General features: G+C 52.1%; 2 protein-coding genes and 1 long non-coding RNA gene across 14 annotated transcripts in view; 2 read left to right on the top strand and 1 right to left on the bottom strand.

Annotated features, from left to right (window-relative positions):
* LOC132532385 (E3 ubiquitin-protein ligase RNF185) overlaps nt 1–5,361 on the top strand; it is an 87,823-nt gene extending 82,462 nt beyond the window's left edge. For all 6 annotated transcript variants that reach the window (XM_060170846.1, XM_060170844.1, XM_060170845.1 and 3 more), the window contains 3 exons: nt 123–178; nt 1,244–1,401; nt 3,568–5,361. In XM_060170846.1, the coding sequence (XP_060026829.1) occupies nt 123–178; nt 1,244–1,401; nt 3,568–3,712 (359 nt within the window). In that variant the 3' untranslated portion in view covers nt 3,713–5,361. The remainder of the gene's footprint in view (nt 1–122; nt 179–1,243; nt 1,402–3,567) is intronic.
* Nucleotides 2,273–17,382, bottom strand: PIK3IP1 (phosphoinositide-3-kinase interacting protein 1). 7 transcript variants are annotated; one of them, XM_060170857.1, is made up of 7 exons: nt 17,118–17,368; nt 16,062–16,178; nt 15,852–15,971; nt 14,778–14,978; nt 14,599–14,677; nt 5,848–5,936; nt 2,273–2,675 (listed from the first exon to the last, which is right to left on the bottom strand). In XM_060170857.1, exons 1-7 carry the CDS (start codon nt 17,188–17,190, stop codon nt 2,317–2,319), a joined length of 1,038 nt encoding a protein of 345 aa, XP_060026840.1. In that variant the 5' UTR covers nt 17,191–17,368; the 3' UTR covers nt 2,273–2,316. The 7 variants fall into 7 exon arrangements, with proteins under 7 accessions (XP_060026840.1, XP_060026842.1, XP_060026845.1 ...); XM_060170861.1 differs by having other exon boundaries at nt 2,546–2,700; nt 17,118–17,374; XM_060170859.1 differs by lacking the exon at nt 15,852–15,971 and having other exon boundaries at nt 17,118–17,382.
* LOC132532389 (uncharacterized) overlaps nt 17,332–19,825 on the top strand; it is a 37,646-nt gene continuing 35,152 nt past the window's right edge. The window contains exon 1 of the long non-coding RNA XR_009544398.1: nt 17,332–17,580. This is a non-coding gene — a long non-coding RNA (uncharacterized LOC132532389). The remainder of the gene's footprint in view (nt 17,581–19,825) is intronic.

Below are 19,825 nucleotides of genomic sequence, written 5' to 3'. Positions count from 1 at the left end.
GGGGCATCCCCACAGAAGCTATTCTAACCCTGTTTCTTGGCTGTGGCCTGACCTGGCTCTAGACTCAGTGCAGAGCAGAGAAGGGACTAAACCTAATAGCCTGCTCTCCTGTGTTCCCCAAGGAAAGAGCTACGATGAGACCGTGGATGTCTTCTCTTTTGGGATTGTCCTCTGTGAGGTGAGCTCCTGCATGGAGGCCGGGACTGAGGCATCAGGCCCAGCAGCTCGGCCCCCTAGTCAGAACTGGGGCTCCTCCTCCTCCTAAGATGAGTAGCTTGCCATAAAATCAACACCAGTGGAGGGTTGTGTAGTTTATCACAGATCTGTTGACACCTTCGAGTCTCATTGGTGCCATGAGAAGGATTGGGCCGGGCTTATTCAGGTGAGGAAGCTGAGGCTCAGAAAGGGGCAGTGGCTTGCTCTTGGTCACATGGCCAGTAAGGGGGTGGGCGGGACACGAAACTTCACCAGGAAGGGCAGGAGGTTGTCCTTCTAGCTCTTGGGCCAGATGTAGCCTTTCCCTCTGTGCCACCTTCCCCAGGCACTCGTGCTGCCCCCACCCTCAGCCCAACAAGGAGCAGCAGACACTCCAGGAAGCGCTGGCCCATGTGGCACAGCGCTAGGCTCTGTGGGGTGCAGAGTGAGTCACGGAAAGAGTCCTGCCCTCAGGAGCTTAGCTCAGTCTGTCTTGAAGCACTGAGTCGAGTACATACATTCAAAGGCTTCTGTGCTTCCCACGGAGTGAGATGTGGTAGAGGAGACAAGAGGGACGGTTGGAATAATGAAGGAAGGTTTTTAAAAATATTGTTCTCTAACAGAGATCACTTGAGCACCTACTGCGTACAAAGCACTGGTCTGGCGCCAAAGGGTTTCAGACTTGAATCAGACCCAGCGCCAACCTTCTCAGGGCCTAAACTCTGTCAGGGGACACAGACAGAAGGGTACAGAGCAGGGCAGGGTCGGGTGGGTGGAAGCTGCTCCTCCAGAGGCCAGTTGGGAATATTGTGCTTCTGCTGCAGTGAGGCCTCTTCCAAACCCTCCTCAGTAACCACACTCTCAGTCTAGAGACAAGTCTGGATTAGCAAGATTTGGAGAAACGGGGGAGGTGGAGCCCTCCAAGGACAGTTTTTACCTCCCTCTTCTGACCATCCTTCCTGTCCTGTCCACACACCAGCATGGCCCACCCCTGCCATGCGGCTGTACATCAGCAGCCCATTCCTGACCACTGTCTTCCCACCTGCAGATCATTGGGCAGGTGTATGCAGATCCTGATTGCCTGCCCCGAACACTGGACTTCGGCCTCAACGTGAAGCTCTTCTGGGAGAAGTTTGTCCCCACGGACTGCCCCCCAGCCTTCTTCCCCCTGGCCGCCATCTGCTGTAGACTGGAGCCCGAGAGCAGGTTGGTATCCGCTCCTGTCTGCCAACCCGCATGGTCCTGGGATGCTCGCCCCTGCCTTCAGCCATCCCCAAGCCCTTCCCAGGAACTGGGGTGGCAAAAGCCTTGAGTTCGAGGATGGCTGTCAACCACCGAAGCCACCTGACAACCCTGACATGCCAGTCGAGGGGACGGGAGACGAGAGTATCGTAGTAAGTGACCTGGATGTAACCCAGAGACAGCTGTTAAAAGAAACTTTAACAGCAGGAAATTCACCCAAAGCTATACCATGCTAACAGCATAAGTGTCTCCATGTTTCCATATTCCCACGTCCATGTCCAAATACATATGTTTTGTACATTTATAATGTCAAATAGAGAAAAGCTTTACATTTTGCTCTGCATTTTGTCACTACCCAGTATTCCAGATTATCATTTTTGTTGACTATGGAATTCACTAGGAGACTGTATGAACACATAATATACATAATGTAGATGTTCAGGTTTTTCCAGTTTCTCCTTAAAATAGGTGTTACTACTGTGAGCATCTTTATGCGTTTAGCCATTTTCTTCCTTTAAAGAAATCTTTTAAAATTACCTTTATTCTTCTCAGGTTATAGCTTTCATTATTACCAAAGTTATTCTGAGTCTTTTTAAGTTTGTGCATTAGAAAACTAGAACCTTTGTGCTTCTGCTATCAAAAATTATGTTTCTTTTAAAAAACAAATTCAAACATTACCAAAATATATAGGACAGGAAGTATACGTTTTCTATAATCTCCTGAGCAGTGTGCCCCTCAGCACTCCCCACTCCCCAGCTCCATCCCCCCCAAGATAACCAGTTGGCACATAACCTTTATTTTTATTTTTTTATTTTTTTAAATAGTTACATTGATTTTTTATTTTTATTATTTTTTTTTAATGTTGAGCCTTCTTTTCATTTATTTATTTTTATTTTTGACTGTGTTGGGTCTTCGTTTCTGTGCAAGGGCTTTCTCTAGTTGTGGCAAGCGGGGGCCACTCTTCATCGCAGTGCACGGGCCTCTCACTGTCGTGGCCTCTCTTGTTGTGGAGCACAGGCTCCAGACGCGCAGGCTCAGTAGTTGTGGCTTACGGGCCCAGTTGCTCTGTGGCATGTGGGATCTTCCCAGATCAGGGCTCGAACCCATGTCCCCTGCATCGGCAGGCGGACTCTCAACTGCTGTGCCACCAGGGAGGCCCCCAACCTTTATTTTTACATGATTTCCGAAGATCCACTTTAGACTTGGGATTTGCTGGTGGGAGGCTCTGAATCTTGTTCCTTCATGGACCAAAGGACCAAAGTCCTTCAGTCACACCAGAACAAGAGCATGAGGAGAAAATGTTAAGCCACACAATATTCGTTTGCTAATATCCCTTCTCAGTCATTGTAAATGTCTGTTTAATTCAGACAATATTACTGAGTGCCAGACGCTGCGTTCGTAAGCTCTGGGATGCTGCAGTGAACAAAACCAAGGGGCCTGCCCTCCGGGGACTCACATTCTAACAAGGGGAAGTGATAAACAATAGATATGACAAACTGTGTTGCATATGAGGAAGTGACAGATGCTATGGAAAAAGGGGTCAAGCCGAGGAAAGGATTGTTTAGGGTGCAAGTTATACAGAGTAGGCCTTGCCAAGAAGGTGACAAGATATCTAAGCAGAATCAAGGAGGAGGCGGGAGAGTAAGCCTGAGGTGTCGGGTTCCAGGGCAGCTGAGCTGTCTCCAGGGCACTAGGAGCCAGGCGTTTGCTTTACTCCTTGGGAAGGGCTACCAGAGTCTATGAAATGCCCCTCCCGGGGCAGATCCATTGGTGTGGAAACAGTCTGAGAACTGGAAAGGATCTTTAAAAGGGTACTTAGTCCAGTCCCACCTGTGATGGTTGCATTTTCTCCAAGACGTGGGATGGGCTTTTTTTCTCCTGGACTTGCTTTTTTTGAGCTGCCAGACCAGCCTTCTCCCAGTGTTATTATCTCTCATCTTTACAGCAACATCCTACGCAGTTACATGACCCCTGTTTCCCACAGAGGTACACCAAGGTTAAGGGGCTTGCCCAAGGTCAGACACCCAGGAAGCAGTGGAGCCGCAGGCCTGGGTGCCTTCTGTGCCACCCTTTCTCTCCCCCCGCCACCACCCCCGTATCTCACCTGTCTCCAACTCCTTTTCTTTCTAGACCAGCATTCTCCAAATTGGAGGACTCCTTTGAGGCCCTCTCCCTGTACCTTGGGGACCTGGGCATCCCACTGCCTGCAGAGCTGGAGGAGCTGGACCACACAGTGACAGTGCAATATGGCCTGACCCGGGACTCGCCCCCCTAGCCCCGGCCCAGCCCCCTGCGGGGGGGCGTTCCACAGCCAGCACTGCCCCCTCTGCGCCCCATCCCTGCTGTGGGCAGGGCCTTCCACGCTTCCTGTGGATTGGCAGCTTGTTTAGAAGCAGAACCAGCCATCCCTACTACCTCCCCAGGAGGCGAGCGGGTGCAGCACCAGGGAAGCCACCTCCACAGGTTCTGGGGCCTGGTTACTGTCTGTAAATCCAACACTCGCCTGAAAGCTGTGAAGAAGAAAACAAACTAACAAACAAAAAAAAAGCCTGGTCCCCGTGCCAGGAGGAATCTGTTACTCATGACCACTCGGGAACTCCCTGGCAGTGGATTCCGGGAGGCTCTTGCTTACACTAATCATTGTGACCTGGACCTGCTGGGCAGGATCCCAGGTGCACCTGCCTGTGGGCTCTGAAGCCTCTGATCCAGCTGGTGCAGAAGGACTTCTCATGAGAGCGTGGCGGAGTGAGCGGCCATCCAAGGATGTGAAGTGACAGTGGTGCTACCCCCTTCCACGCCACATCCTGCCCTCCCCTGGGCAGGGTCAAGGGAGTAGGTTTTGAAGGGTCCCTTAGTCGGTTTGTAGTGTGTCCGGCCAGGAGTCAGGGGAAGGGCTGGTTTCTGTTCACCTCCCGGGCCCAGGGGCCACATCAGCTCGAGGGGGAGCTTCCCCCCGTGTTCTCAAACTGAGCGGCTGGAGACTGGCTGGGAACTTCCTTTCTGCCTCCCACAAGCAGTCAGCCACAAGTGCAGGAAGAGGCTGGGGCTGGAAGGAAAGAGGCCCTGCCTGCTAGAAAGCTCTAGTATCCTGGCTGCTGTCACTCACACCCTGGTAGGCACCTCAGGAGCCTGGGATTTTGCTAGGTGGGTTCTGGAGGACAGTGTGGCTGGTCGCAGGCCCAGTGTATGGGGCGGGGTGCTGGGAATCTCAGCAGTCTCCCAGCCTTGTCCTCGTGGCAGCCGATGCTCACCCCTCACTGTGCCTGATCCAGGCAGCAGCTTGGGTGGCAAGATGTGGTGGCAGAGTCCCAGAGCGGAGGTGCTGCGGGGGACATCTCCCCGAGCCGGGCTTTCTGGCTTCTACCTCCCATGTTGGCTGGCCCAGCTCATGAGCTCCTGGCCCCAGTCTCCTGAGCCACAGCTCACAGCTGTGGGTGCTGAAAAGCCCAGGGGACACCCTCTACCCTGGCTTCCAGAGCTGGGGTGGGGGTCTTGAATACAAGTAGATTTGCCTCCCCATAAGTGGGACCTTGCACCATATTTAACAGATTAGGAGTGGGTTTGGGATCTTACTGCAATGGTGGTTATATTGGGGGGGGAGGAGGTGGGTGGGAGTGATGCAGGAGAACGGTTGCTGTTCAGACTATCTTGTTATATCTGTGGGGTGTTATGTGAAACGCTGTACATAGACCTGATGAGTTGTGGGACTAGATGTCACCTCTGGCCAGAGTTTCCTTGCTGTCTAGACCATACTTAAGTGTGGAGTGTGCAGGTTTGCTGTAGGGTCGAGCCCTGGGCTCCCGGCAGCGGGAAGGCCAGCATTGTGTGGCTGGTGGTGCCTCAGTGGTCCCCACAAGTGTGGGGGAGTGGGCCCAAGCGGGGCCATTGAGCAGACCAAATAAATTAAGCAGTTAACATAACCGACCATGCTGAGAGTGAGAGAGTGACTTGCGGCCTGGTTCAGGGAGATGCACGTGGAGGGTGTGCTGGCCACTTTGACCCCTCGGCAGGGACTTCTCGTGCCCCCCACCTCTGATTCCCCTCCTTACACAGACACCAGCCTGCTCCAGAGAACATGCACGACCCACCTAAGGCAGCCCCGGCCTTGTAGCAGGTCTGACTCCCACCTCCTGCCTGAGTCATCCCTTCAGGGCCATACGCTGCCGCCCTCTGACATGCGTGCGCTCCCATAGCCAGGCTATCCTGGAGTCCTCTGCAGGGCTGGGTGCCACCTTCATTAAAGGAAGAAATGCATGCAAGTCACCCCCACCCCTGGTGTTTCCCTGCAAGTACTCGGGGGGAGACCTGTTTCTTGCTTCTGCACATGGGGTCTGTCGTGGAGGGTGACGGCTGGGCAAGATGTTGCGATCTGGCTTTGTAGGATCCCGGGCACACTAGGCATCCACATACCCAAAGGTGATTTCTCCAAAAGCTGGAGTCCAACTGAAGGGCAGGATCTGCTTCCTGGAAAAACTGATGCTCTAGGGTGCCCCTTGCTTCTAGAAGTATAGAGCAGTGTCTGAGTATGGGTAGAGGTCACCCTAAGTGTTCCTAGAGGCTGAGAACCTACTGCTAAGTCCCTGCTAAAAAACCCAACGAACTCCCATTGGTAGCTTCTTCTGGAGCCCTAGGAGCCACCCCCGCAGGGACCTTCCACAGCCCAGAGCTGCTCCTGGGAGCCTGGAGACTCTTCCCCCATCTGCACACCTATCCCTCCTTCGGCTGCTACAGCACCACCACCCACCACCCCGTCTCCAGCCCCTGCCAGGGGCTGCCTGGATGTTCGTTTTAACTATCTCCACCTCGGAAAGAATGCTGACGGGAAGAGGATTTGCAGTGACCAGCCTCCTTTGGGATGCCACATACCATCTTCCCTGCAACTTCGACCTGAAAAGCTGATTGCGACGCCCAAACACGGAGGCTGCAGTTCCCAACCATCCAGCTGCTGCTGCCTCCTAGGTGCAGGGCCCGAGTGAAGGACAGAGAGCCAGAGCTTGCCATGCAGGTGTTGACAAGGTAACCAAAAACTTCCCAACTTTTGGGAGGAGGGTCCTGATACCCCACAAAAACTTGGCAATATGGAGTCGTCCTTTTTTTTTAATTTATATAAGTCGAATGCAGAGCAATTTCCTGCACTTTGTAGGCAGGTGTCAGAATGAGGTATATAAAACATGTACACAGAGAAATGCTTTTATAGAAAAGTAGAAACCAGTAATGTTCTCTTCTGCATCTCTACCAACAAGGGACCCCCTGAGGCCTAGGTCCCCTCAGCAAATCACTTCCAGGAACAGCCTGCCGGAGAGACTGGGCCCCATTAACCCCTCTCTATGTGAGGCAGTGGCAGGGCTTTGGGAAGGAAGCTCTGTGGACGGAAAGCAGTGCTAAGGCCTCCGAGCGTGATATCAGGGCCTCAGGGCTGGCCGTGCTGGTAGCTTCTTCTGTGACCGTGAATGTCAGTTTCCACTTCTGGCCCCTCTGTCCAAAAGGCTTCGGGCACCCTAAGGTCCCTCAATGGTTCTATGATTATTTTACAAGTTAGGGGTCGTGGCCCTCGCCCTATTGACCCCACAGGAAGGCGCTGGCCTGGAGGCTACAGAGCCACCTGCAGATTTGGGCCGAGGCAGGTGCCAAGTCCTGAAGCCCCCTCCATCACCCTGCCTCCGAGTGGGTTTCCAGGTTAACCTCTCAGAAGCAGTTCACAAGGCCTCACCCACAGTGTCATTCCCGTAGGTTAGCTGGCTGCTGTCTCACCCCTGAAGAATGAAAGGTCACTATCCACCCCGAAGAGAGACCGTCTGGGACACCCCAGGTCCACTCGGGTCCTGTGGCCTGAGGCAGCTGCAGATACTTCTTTACCCTCTTCCTAAGTGGAATGTTCAGTGCGCTTCTTCCCTTCCTTTACTTTCAAAACAGGAAGAGTCCCTGGGCCCAGCCCACGGTTGTCAAGGCACATCACTGCCAGCAGCCCCCCCGCCTAGATCCCGTTCTCAACCCACAGTTCTGACTTTCGTACAGACTTATTTCCATTTCTCAGAGGTCTGCAGGGAATTGCATCCCAAATATTTAAAAAACTAAATATCTTTTTTAAATACTGCCTCTCAACCTACATGACCTGAACTGTGAATAACAGCGTGCACCATTCAAGCCCAAGGAGAACACATGGGGAGGCAGAGGCTGAGGCCATCTTGGACAATAAAGCACAGAGGAGCTGGGGGAGCTCCTAGTCCATCCCTGGTTCAGTTCCGGGGCACTGGAAGGCCCTGTTGGCAGCACTGCTGTGGGGACTGCCGCTGCCTCCATCCACGGGCAAAATCCTGCTCCATGGGATGGAGAAACAGCATTGGTAGGACCCCACCCAGCCTCACCCTCAGCCCACAGTACCACCTGCTTGTCTTAGGATTCACCAAAAACAAACCAAAAAAATAAGTGGGGGTTTTTAGCCACAACAAAAAGTGTAGATCCTCCCAGCTGTAGGTGGGTAGGCGGTCCTGCACCACTGTCTGCATGGGCTCCTGCCCATCATGGGGGGCTCAGGCGCCTGGAGTGCCCGCCTGGCCCATGAGGGGGGCACTGCCCTCCTGAAGGTCAACTGGAGTCTGGCTGGCGTGGACCACAATGGTCTTCTCATCCACGATCTCACAGTTGGGGTTGGTGAAGGCAGACAAGGGCAGGGTGATTCGTTGCATCTCCCTCTCACACACCTTCCGCTCATGCTGCTCTTTCAGGTCCTTGCCCCTGGCAGGAGAAGAGGGAAGCGTTCAGGCTCTGCCTCCTGCATGGCTCTGCTCCTAAGGTGGCATCTTGAGGCCCAGCAGGGGCAGGGGCTGGCCATGGTCACAGCCAGGCAGTGGCTCATGGCCTAGATTTCTGTTCTGCCAGACTGCCTTAACTCAGCAAGGAGCCCCTAAACCTCATCTGCATGAACCTCACACAGCTGCAGTGGGGCTCAATGAAGATACTGTGTAGGAAAGAGACTCTTACAGCAAGGTGGAGTTTTGCTTTTTCAGCCCAAGGTGCCACAAGACCCAGAGAATTTTCAGCCCTCACCTATAAAATTGTCCAGAAAACTGACCTGACCATCCTGTTCTGAGACATCTTATCCAAAATTTCCAGAAGCTGTGAGCCCTGGCTAGAAACAGGGACCATGCAGGGGCCAAAAAGGACTCTGAGGGCTGCTCAGGTCAATGGGAGACAATGACCATGGGACCCTGAGTTTTCACACGCCTTCCAATTCTCATGGTGCTCAGTGACCCAATCAGGCCCTGATATTGCCCCATTTCACACACATGAAGTGCTCGCTTCATGCTAAGAGCTTTACAAGCGTTATCTCACTTCATTCGGAACCCTAACAATTGGGTCTTATCATTCATTTTATAGATGAGGAAATAAGTCCAGAGAAACTGAACTCTCCGAATGACATGGTGGGCTCAAACCCAAGTCTGTCAGACTCAGGCTGATGCTCAACAGAAGTTCTGACCCGATCAGGGTCACCCCCAAAGAAACTGGGGCAGAGACTCACACACCCAGTCTTCCAGCTGCACATGTTCTGCCCACCCACGGGACCAGGCCACCCCCACTGCAAGCCAAAGGGCTTGGTGTGTGTCTAGCACACTGCACACCAGAACCAGCCCCCAGCACGCAGGTCAGCATCGTCTGACACAGCAACTAGATACGTGGGCTCAGCTGTCAGAGGAAATCTTTCCGGAAGGAGCCCACCCCAAAGAGGCCTTGAAACAAGTAGCCAATGGATGGCTTGGGGCAGCAACACAGGCCTGCTTCAGACTCCCTGGGGAGACGGCCAAGATCAGATGGATTACACAGCCATCACCATGTGAGGTGCGATGACAAAAGTGTCCAGAGACTGGAGAGTAACACTGAGAAAACAGCAGGGGCTGGACAGGGAAAAGCTGGCACAGGTACCTCACAACTGTCTTTAAATAAACCAGTTGTCTGTACTTGGAGCAGCCCAGCCTTGGCTGTGTGACACTTGGCCTCGGGGAGCCTTGGTTTCTTCATCTGTGAAATGGGGATAATATCTGCCTCCAAATAAGATAATGGATGGGAAAGCATTTCAAAAACAGTGGAACTGCTGTAAAACTCATAGGAGGCTGTTATGATTTGCCCTGAAAACGACTTGACTCACCAAGCAACGTTATCTTAATCTGGGTTCCCAAGGGAACTCTCCTACTGACCAGCCAAGGTGAGTATTATTTGTGTGACCTCAGCCACTCCCCTTCTCTTGGGGCCTTCATTTCATCATCTGTAAAACAGGGAGTTGAACTTGTTAACCTACACGGACCCTAACATTCTGTGAGATCCCACACATGACATGTGCCCTGACTCCCTATTTCTCACTGTAAGGTCACAGAAGGCAAACCTGTAAGCTCATCTCCCTGACTCACCCTGGGTGGCCAAGTTTCTGAATGTGTAAGCCTGCAGCTCCTACCCATCCTCATCAGGCTCTGTACTGGACACCACCAACCCCCGCAGCAGAGGACCTCCCAGAGCACCCAGAGGGGCCATGGAGGGCCATGAGGACAGGGCTGTCTGGACCAAGTGCATTCCCACTCACAGCCTGAGATTCACTTTGCCCCTGGGCACTGCCCATTGGTTACAGCTGCCGCCGCATCGAAGAAAACATCTACCTCTGTAATAAAAAAAAATGCTAGATTCTTCAAGTCTGCCCATGTAGGGAGAAACTTGGAAGGTCTCGGTTTAATTTTATTAAGGGAGCCCCCAAGCCAGCAGAAGACCAAAAGGCCATTTACAAAAGAAGGAGAGTATCTGCCAAGAGTCTTGGGCCAGGCCTGAATTTCAAAATCTAAGGGGCTGGAGGAAGAGGGAAAGCAGGAACTCATGCTTCCTGAGGACCCACTAAGGTGCCAGGAAATGGCCTTCCCATCATCCAGCATGAGAAGAGCTACCTATGCACCTACTGGATGCCACACACTTTATACATGTACCATCTTGGTTCACTTTCCACCCAACTTTGCAAGACTGCAAATATCACCCACATTTTATAGAAGAAAGTGAGGCTTTGGAGTCTGACTCCAAAGCCCTGCTTTCCTCAGCTACCTCCTTTATCAAGCATCCAGCTGTGGTCAGCCGAGCCGTTGATAATGGTCAGGCTGCATCATACACAAGTCTTTAGGGCAGGGGTGGGGTCCCCAACCCCCAGGCCGTGGACTGGTATCGGTCTGTGGCCTGTTAGGAACTGGGCCACACAGCAGGAGGTGAGCGGCGGGCAAATGAGCCGAAGCTTCATCTGCCGCTCCCCATCGCTCGCATTACCGCCTGAACCATGGCCCCCCCCCTCCACCCCCGTCCGTGGAAAAACTGTCTTCCATGAAACCGGTCCCTGGTGCCAAAAAGGTTGGGTACTGCTGCTTTAGGGGGGAAAAATCAATTTGGATTAATGGGGCAGAGCCGGGCTGGAAGAGCAGCCAAGGGTAATGAAGGAAGCAGGTGCTGGGACTCATCTGGATGACAGTCTCTTCCATTTAGAAGCCTCAAAACACACCCAACCCCACGTGCCTCCTGTTAATGGTGCTTGTGAGTCCTGGAGGTGCAGTGGCTGCCCCCAGCCCCTTCTGAGGTCTGAGAGAGGCCAGCAGGCCTGCTGCACTGACCACCAGGCAGCTCAGCCCCTTCTCACCACCTTTTAGGGGTAGGGGGGGCAGCCAGGCTGTTGTCTGGCAGCCAAGAAAGAACAAAAGACTTATTCACTGACTCAGCTCCTCTCTTAAGCAGGCAGAGTGGTGTTGACTTACAGTTTTTCCCTTGCCTTTGTATCAGAAAATAAATACTCCCTCCAGAGCCAGAGCACAGATGCTGCAGGGGCAGTGGCAGGGGCAGGGAGCTGCAGACTGGCCACCTGAACCTCGTGGCCCAGACAACCAGGACAAAGACCCGCCAGGCTGAGCCCTCACGGCCCCCACTTGCTGCCCTGCCTCCCTTGAGAGGAAGCCTGGTACTGCCTGCTCCTCCCGGCCAGGGGAAAGCTCTCTCCCTGGCCTTTGTGGGGAGGGGGATAGGGGGGCTCATGGCTTGCAGTAATTCTATCCTGACTGCTCTGGGGCCAGGACCGGGAGCTGGGCTGGCCTAAGAGAGCAGGTGTGGACGGAGCTGCTGCCTGTGTCTGACACCCTCTTTGGGGGGTTGATTGGAGGCACCCGAGACCTCCTTCAGGTAACACGGGTTCCTTCAAATTATTATGTAACTCTGAGCCACTGCTCCCTTCTCAGTCAGAAGCAGTGCTGTGCCACACTGCTGCTCAGGACAAGTTTCTCAAGGCAGCTAAGGTTAGGAACACCAACTGTCTGCCCAAACTACACTAATTTCATCCTCACAACAAACCTATGTGGCATCTATTAGGATCTCTGTTTCAGAGATGGGAAGGCAGATGCACAGAGGTTTAATCATTTATTCAAGCAAATGGTGGATTTGGGATTTGAACTCAGTACTGCCTGCAGCCACCACCAGGTAATATCGTCTTTTTTTAGGCAACGTTAGAGCTGGGAGTATCATCACTAATCTCCTGCCCCTATTTTACATATGAGGAGATCAGAGAAGGTAAATGACTTGTCCACTGTCACACCCAGAACTGGGTGTTCCAGAACTAGATCCTGGTTCTTTTAACTTTTAAACCCAGCTATTTTATTTTGAAAGTTCCAATTTTTCCTACTGTCCTATGCAATCCAATGCAAATTGGCATGAAGTTCCTGGGCCTCGCTGGACTTTTGGGAGATACTGGCAATCCTTAGACACACCTTATTGGCTGTGTAGCTTGGACACAGCACTTAACTTCCCTGGCTCTCAGCTTCTCACTGTAAAACGGTGTAAAAGTGGTCCTTCTAGTGTGGTCCTGAGGCTTGGGCGTGATCATCAGGGAAGGGCATTCAGTGGGGCCTCGCTTATTAAGAAAGCATGCAATAAATGCTGGCAGCTAGTGGTTATTTAACCTGATTGGTGTTCTACTGTTTACACGTAATACTTAATGGTAATCTGGGGTGGGTATGTGTGTGTGGAGTGGGGATACAGCCCCACTGAACAGACAAGAAACAAGAAACGGAGGTGCAGGGAAGCAGCAGGACCTGCGCTCAACAGCGCTTTCCAGAACACTATTTTCTGACTCTGGGGAGAGATAGGGGCTGAGAGCTTGCCTCCAGCCCACATGCGGTTTCCTGTTGTACAGTCTGTGCTCAGAGCACTTTTGACGAGGGAAGGGGTGGTCCGATGGTTAGTGATGGGGAGTCTGGTGACTTGGTGCCTCGCCCTGAGTTTACAGGAAAATAAACACAAGGCCTTGGGGCAATCCTGTGACAGCCTGAAGGAACAAATCTAGAAGAAAAAGGCTTGGCTTCCTCATTGGGCCTAAGAACTGAGCTTGCAATTAAGGACGTTTAGCAGTCAGTTCACGCACCTGGAGGCCTGGACACTGTCACAGGATTGGAGGAGAGCCAACTGCTATCCAGTGGCTGAAGAAGGAGGAAATATTTCAACAGCTAGACTCAGCCAACACAGTTTGGGTCTGACTACGAACTATAACCAGGGTCTCCCCATCATTTCCTCTGACTCTGTGAAATGACAAGCAGGTGCCTCTGGACCTGCCACGTCAACCATCCCACTGAGGGCAGCAACCTTGCACTAGGAGTCAGGAGACACTCTCAGGTCAATACTTCCCCTCTCTGAACTGTGCTTCCTGAATCGCAGACGATCAGAGAAGCATTGGGGCCCAGAGAGTGCTAGTGCAGTACCCACATTTTACAGAAAAGAAAAATAGCTATGGTTTACTGACCACTTACTATGTGCCAGGCAGTCGCATCCTCAGCTACAGCAGTGCCCTGGAGTAGCAAACAGAAGCAACTTGCCCAAAGTCACACAGATCGCTAGTTAGTGGCAGGGCTAAGACTTAACTCCACCAAATGCTAGGTGTGTGACCTCAAGCAAGGTACATATCCTCTCTTGTCTCAGTTTCCTAATCTGTAAACTGGGGATAATAACAGCATTTACCTCATAAGGGGTGATTGCGAAGATTGAGTTAAAGTGTGCGTATCATTTGAAGCAGTGCCTGGCCTCTGGTAAATGTTCGCTACTGCTGCTATTGTTGTTATTATTCTTACCCAACACTTCCCCTTTTCCATCTGTAAAATGAGGAGGCTGACTACATTGCCCTAAGGACACCTCAGTTTATTTAATGCTGGGTGACCCACTGGGGCTGTGGGCTCAGACATGGTCTTCACCACTGGAAAATGCAGGCCACCACATCACTTCCCTTATAGGAAGCCTTCCCAGACCATAGAAAAGAAACATCACACATACTCTGGACTAGAAGTCAAATCCCCTGATTTTGCCCAAGATTTTGCAAATAATTTTCCCAGAGTTAGCTAGTGCTGTAAAAACGGGCATAACTCTGGCTTATCATCATGCATCTGTCACTGGCTTTGAGACCCTTTTCCACATGGCATCTCAGGGGACCTCTCAAAATAAGCATTCCTCCTTCTGCCATCCCAGCCACAGGTCATGTCCCTGAGTTTCCCAGGTAGCCTCTCTGGCTTTCTCATATGTGGTGTAGAGTAGCTAACAGACTCCCTATCCTCTTACTCACTTCCTTCCTCCTGTCCTAAAGGAGATCCCACTGCTTATGGCTCAGGACATTCAAGCCCCAACTGCAAAAGCAGTGGCTGGGAACTTTTTCTAGTACCAGAATTTTATAACTCACAGAAAGAATTCGATCTCAGGGTCCCTGCAATGAGAGCCCAGCCTGATTTCTGCAGGGCCACTCACTTCCACACGAGGCATGCTGGATTAGACAGCAGGGAATGTGGTGTCAAAAGAGCTGGGTTTGAATCCAGCCACTCCCAGGCAGTATAACCTTGAGCAAGCTTACTTCACCTTTCTGATGAAGGCTTCCTCACTTGTAAAATGGGGAACAAGAACCCCTACCTCAGGAGGCTTTGGGGTGAGGAGTAAAGGCACCAAAGGAAAGGGTTTGTCCAAGGTCACCTGGTAAAGACTAGAACGAAGTCTCTACATCTTGAGCTGGTTTTCCTCTTCCAACACCTCACTTCCTTTATGGGTAAGAATGCCACAAAGGAGTCTGCTTTGACTTTGTGGACCTTCCTCTCCTCTCTCAGAGAGCCCAGAAGAGAAGCTACTGACCTCTTGTAGGTGTAACCGAGGACGATGCCAGCTCCAATGCCAATGATGATCACCATCATGGTAACGCCCAGCACGTAGCCTGCCAAGGACAGGACACAAGGTATACCATTATCTCCACCCCAGATAATCAGCAAACATTTCTCAATAAATCCCACAAGGACAGGGGTGGGCAGTCATACCCAGGGTTCCCAGGTCCTTTTTCTCCTTGGAGTTCACCCGCACCCGCTGGCTGATCCCAATCACTGGCTGCACGGCAGCGGCCTCGCTCTGGGCAGGCAGGGTGTTGGCAGGAGCAAACACCTGCACCTCATCTCCTCCTGGCACTTCAGACATCTCCTCGGTTTCTGTTGTAGAGGTTGGCAGGCCCTGGAAAGTGGTCTCTGTGGGAAACAGCTCTCATCAGAAAGTGCCTTGAGTCTGGGGGGAGACGAGGGGGCCCACCTTAGAACGCACTTATTTCAAGACCTAGGGGCAAGACCAGGCCTAAGGGCTGCACCATAGCTGGGACGAGGCCAAGGTGAGGGGAAGGCTATGAGAAAGGGCCTCTCCTGCCTCCCACGTCTTCATATGCTCAAATCCTTGCCATCTTCCAAGGTCCAGCTCAGCTGCCACCTCCTCCAGGGGTCCCCCCTCTATGCCAGGAAACAATCCATGACTCCTCTGAGCAGCTCAGGTTTGTTGAGCCCAAGCTTTATGCCAATCCCTATGTTATACGTTTACATATCCCATTTAATCCTAGAGAATCGTCTTGCTGCGCCGGGAGCCACAAGTATGCACTATGGAGTCTAAGAAACTTGGATTCAAACCTGGACCCTATCACTGCCTTTGGTAAATCGCTGAACTTCTCTTTGAGGCTCAGATCCCCCAAACTGGTTCTTGGGGATGGCGGGGGTGCTGTGAGCTGAGTGCCTAGCACACAGCAGACGCTCCACAAGAGGTCCGTAAACGCCCAAGGTCTCACTAAGGGCGTGGACCCGGGACGCGCGACTCTGCGGCTCCCCAGGCGAAGCATGGGGCAAGGAGCTCGGCCGAGGGGCCGGGCCTCGCGGCCCACGGTTGTTTACTAGGCGCTCGCGGAGGATGAGCTCATTCCAGGCGGCGGCGCTGGCCAATGGGCTTCGGGCCCCGCGGCCTGGAGACAGCCCTGGCCAATCGGACGGCGCGGGGCGGGGCGGGGCCGGCCGGCGTCGCGCGGCCGCACGTGCGCTGCCGGCTCTCTGGCCGCCCCTGGGCGCGGGGTCCCGAGCGGGTACCTGGGCAGCGCAGGTCCTTGCAAGGCCGCTTCTCGGGAGACCCGGCCTCGCCGCTGACGTAGCACCAGGGCCCACGTGGGTCCTGGTCCGGGTTCCGGCAGTAGCTATGGTTGCCGGCGCCTGGGAGGGGAAAGAAGGCGCCATGGGCCGGGGCCGGGACGCAGCCGCCGCCCGCCCGCCCGAGGCCCGCCTCGCGGGACAGGCACTCACCCGACTCGGGGGCAGATACCGGGCCGCTCTGCGCGTCCAGCCAGTTGAGACAGAGGAGGCCCGGTGCGGGAGACGGCTGGTCAGCCCGGTACAGGTGGCCGTTGTCCCAGAAGCAGCCTGTGAGGAAGAGGAGTCCCCCGGACAGGACACTGAGTGGCGGGCAGGGGAGCCCGGGCCCACCCCAGCTGGGAGACGCTGCCCTCACGTGGAAAACCCCGTCTGCCTCGCAGGGTTGTGAGGCCGGAAAGAGAAGGGAGGGAGAGCGCGTGAAGAGCCCCCAGCCGGTGCCCGGTGCCCGGCCCCCAACGCTCAGTATTAGCTTTTTTTCTTTTCTTTCTCTTTCGTAAGCCGCAAAGCACCGCACAACCCAAGGGGTTGTCGCTCTGGAACTTGTGGCCAGTTTGCAGGAGGGTGCTGGGGAGCCCTGGGTTCAGGTCTCTCTCTGGAGACGATGGGAGTTTTCGGTCGGTGGGCAGCCGGACCCGAAATCCATCCCTGTGTTGTCATTCCATGTTACATAAACTCTTGTGTTCCCTTCTCTGCGGATGTGGCCACACTTCCACAGGCAACACTCCCTCCCAAGAGAATTCTACAAAAGCCTTGATTCAGTCACGGAAAAGAGAGCCTCAGACAGAGGGAACCAGCCTCATCGCTGCCTGGATGTGACTCCAAACTCCCACTCGCCTCAGCAGGAGAGCCGCAGGAAGGGGCTGAGGGAGGAGGGCCTGCGCTCTGGTGACACCGTGCAAAGCCCCTGAAAAGAACAGTACTTAGGAGTAGGGGAGATGAACCCCCAAGTTCCATCCACTCATGAGCCACAGGCAAGGAAAAGGAAAGAGAAAGTGGCTACTTGCCTTTGTTCTTAATGGCAAAGATGGAGCTGCAAGCTCCTGGCAGGGAAAGGAGAAAGGGGAAAAAAAAAAAAGGCTTTCATGGGACAACAGGAACCTGCTAAAAGCTTCGTTTCCTGTCATCTTCCTTCCTGCTTGGGAAATAGGGAGCTCTACCCTTTCTGCTTCATTAAGTTACTGCAGAAAGGAAAGACAGTAATCTCACCTCCAGATCCATAGGCTTTTGCCAGGAGCATGTTGCTGACGACGAGGATTGTTTGCAGCCAGGCCAACAGCATCCTCACCTCCTTCGTCCTGCAGGTGACTGACCAACCAGGGTCCAACCGGGGTCCCCTTGGCGGCGGCTCTGCCTCCCGTTCCCAGCCTTGCAGTCAGACCTGCCCTTGTTATGCTCTTCTGGTAAACAGCCTCTCTTTAGAACTGGGAGCTTCCCAGCCAGCTTGCTGCAGCGAGGTGGTTTTTGTTTTTTTTTTTTTTCTCTCGGCTGAAAGGCGCCCCCTGGGTCCTAAGCCTCCTATGCCAGGCTCATCACTCTACCCTGAGTCAGGAGAGGAACTCAGCCAAGCGAAGAGAGGCAGAAAAGTTCAGGTTGTGCTTAGCAGTGGTTCAGCTTGAGACCTGCACTGTCTGCATCCCCGGGGCCTTTCATCTCTTCTGTTTCCATTTGTGTGAGTACAGAAAGAATAATTTTGTCAAGAGGCATCACTGGGGGTGGGGGTGGGGGCAGGGAGTTTAGAATCACAGTGACTAAGGCAGAACCACTTAGGGAGAACATGCTAGCTACACAACCAGGAGGAACTTGAGACCGTGGATGGGGCACAAATCAGAGCATCCAGGTGGAAGCAGCTCTTTATACCCATTCTTGAAAAAGGGCCTTTGTAGTTTATACGTGTTTATAAACACTGACTCTTTTTTTTTTTTAAACAGTATAACTTTGCCAGGGTCAGATCAGTCACATACCTTTGCTTATATTTGGGGTTTGGGGTGTCATATATAGTAGGAATAAGTAGGAATACAGAAGGGGTCTCTTTAGTTGGAAACACATGTCTTGCAGACACATTGAGATATCTGCTCAGCTATATTTAATAGTCTGGCCTTTCTACCAGCCCTGAGTTCCTATAGAGGAAGTAAAATGTTTGCCTTCCCCCCCACCACCACCCCCACCCTGTGGGAATTCCATCTGCAGCCGTTTATATCCATCATTAAACCTCACCACATCCATAGGACTGAGACCTTCTGGAGTTAGGCAACACAGCTCTCTTCCTGTTTGGCTGACAGCTCCAGTTCCCAGGCAGCCTCAGTAAACTAAGAGATAGAGCAGAGTGATTTGCCAAGATTACCTTGTGACTCAGGCAAATCTCAAAATAGAAATGGGATACTGTTTGGATCTGAGGGCTTGCATCTTGCAGGCAGTAATTTAGGGAGGAGGGAAAAGAAGAAAACTTTACTACATAAATGTCAAAAGTTTTCTCAAGGAAGAAAGCTAATGTCAAACCAACTAATCTGAAGTGAATTTGGATTCACTACACTCAGATTTCAGACATGGAAAGGACAGAAAGATACATTTAGTTTACTCTTTGGAGACGTTTGCTGACAATGTTTGATTCCTTCCATCCATTAAATAAGACATGTTGCTTTGTTTTTGCAATCACTCTCCTAACTCCCCACACAAGCTTGTGATCCTCTGACTCCTGACTTGGTGTCCACTGGGAATCACACCATATGGAGTCTGTAAATTTACTCTCACACCCACACATATATACACAGATACGCCAAAATTTTATAACTTAATAATTCTAACATAATATTCAGGTGTCTTTTTAATGCTTTTATTAATTTTACAAAAATTTTAAGAACCTCCTACAACTACATGCTAGATATAGTTCTTTTTTTTTCTTTTAATTTATTTTATTTATTTATTTTTGGCTGCATTGGGTCTTCGTTGCTGCGTGTGGGCTTTCTCTAGTTGTGGCGAGTGGGGGCTACTCTGTTGTGGTACGCGGCCTTCTCATTGTGGTGGCTTCTCGTTGCGGAGCACGGGCTCTAGGCGCACGGGCTTCAGTAGTTGTAGCATTCAGTCTTAGTAGTTGTGGCTCGCAGGCTCTAGAGCGCAGGCTCAGTAGTTGTGGCGCATGGGCTTAGTTGCTCCGCAGCATGTGGGATCTTCCCGGACCAGGACTCGAACCCATGTCCCCTGCACTGGCAAGCGGATTCTTAACCACTGCACCACCAGGGAAGCCCTAGATATAGTTCTGGATACTGAGATACTGAGAATATATCTGCGAACAAAATATTTTGAAATCTCTGCCTTCATGAAGCTTACATTCTAGTTGAGAAAGACAGATGACAAATCTATAAAATGTCAAGCGGTCTTAAGTGTTATGAAAAAAAGTGAAACAGGGTAAGAGGGAGAGAGTAACAGGGTGGTATTTCACTTGCTAAAGAAAGCTTACACTATTTTCAGGGAACCAGTAGGATATTTCTACAAGGAAAAGACTGAAGGGGAAGGTTCTTTGCACAGTTTTCCTTGCAGGTCCTGAATACTCTTACACCACTGCAAGAGATCTATGATGCATATTTTGTTTCATTACATAAAATATATTGGCTTGAGAAAATGAGAATACAGTTCTAATTTCAGAGAAGCAGGGGGTTCTTTTGGATCCCCAGCACCTAATCTGTTGCCTTTGTATGCAGTGAGTGCTCAATTATTGTCTGATGAAATGCTCCTCTTTAGACTTTGAACGGCTACTTCTGCTGGATTGTAATACTCTTCCTTCTGATTACAATAGAGACAGGCTGTACTCAGACCAGCACTTGTACCGTTTTCAGTTTATCTACTGTGCCTATGTAGGGGTGCCAGGACTTCCTCCTCAGAAGCCCAAAGCTTCTTTACCTGTTGCTGTTATCATCTAA

The sequence above is a fragment of the Lagenorhynchus albirostris genome, chromosome 14 (assembly GCF_949774975.1).
Source record: "Lagenorhynchus albirostris chromosome 14, mLagAlb1.1, whole genome shotgun sequence".
Taxonomy (NCBI): Eukaryota; Metazoa; Chordata; class Mammalia; order Artiodactyla; family Delphinidae; genus Lagenorhynchus; species Lagenorhynchus albirostris.
Note: the sequence above shows the minus strand (reverse complement) of the source record. Positions and strands in the feature narration are given on the sequence as shown.

Excerpts from the sequence above, each read along its gene's own strand:
- PIK3IP1 (XM_060170857.1), bottom strand. The coding sequence starts at position 17,190 with ATGCTGTTGGCCTGGCTGCAAACAATCCTCGTCGTCAGCAACATGCTC. Across the intron at positions 16,179-17,117 it reads AAAAGCCTATGGATCTGGAG|GCTGCTTCTGGGACAACGGC; the intron begins GTGAGATTACTG and ends TCTTCCTCACAG. Across the intron at positions 14,678-14,777 it reads AAAGGACCTGGGAACCCTGG|GCTACGTGCTGGGCGTTACC; the intron begins GTATGACTGCCC and ends TGTCCTTGGCAG.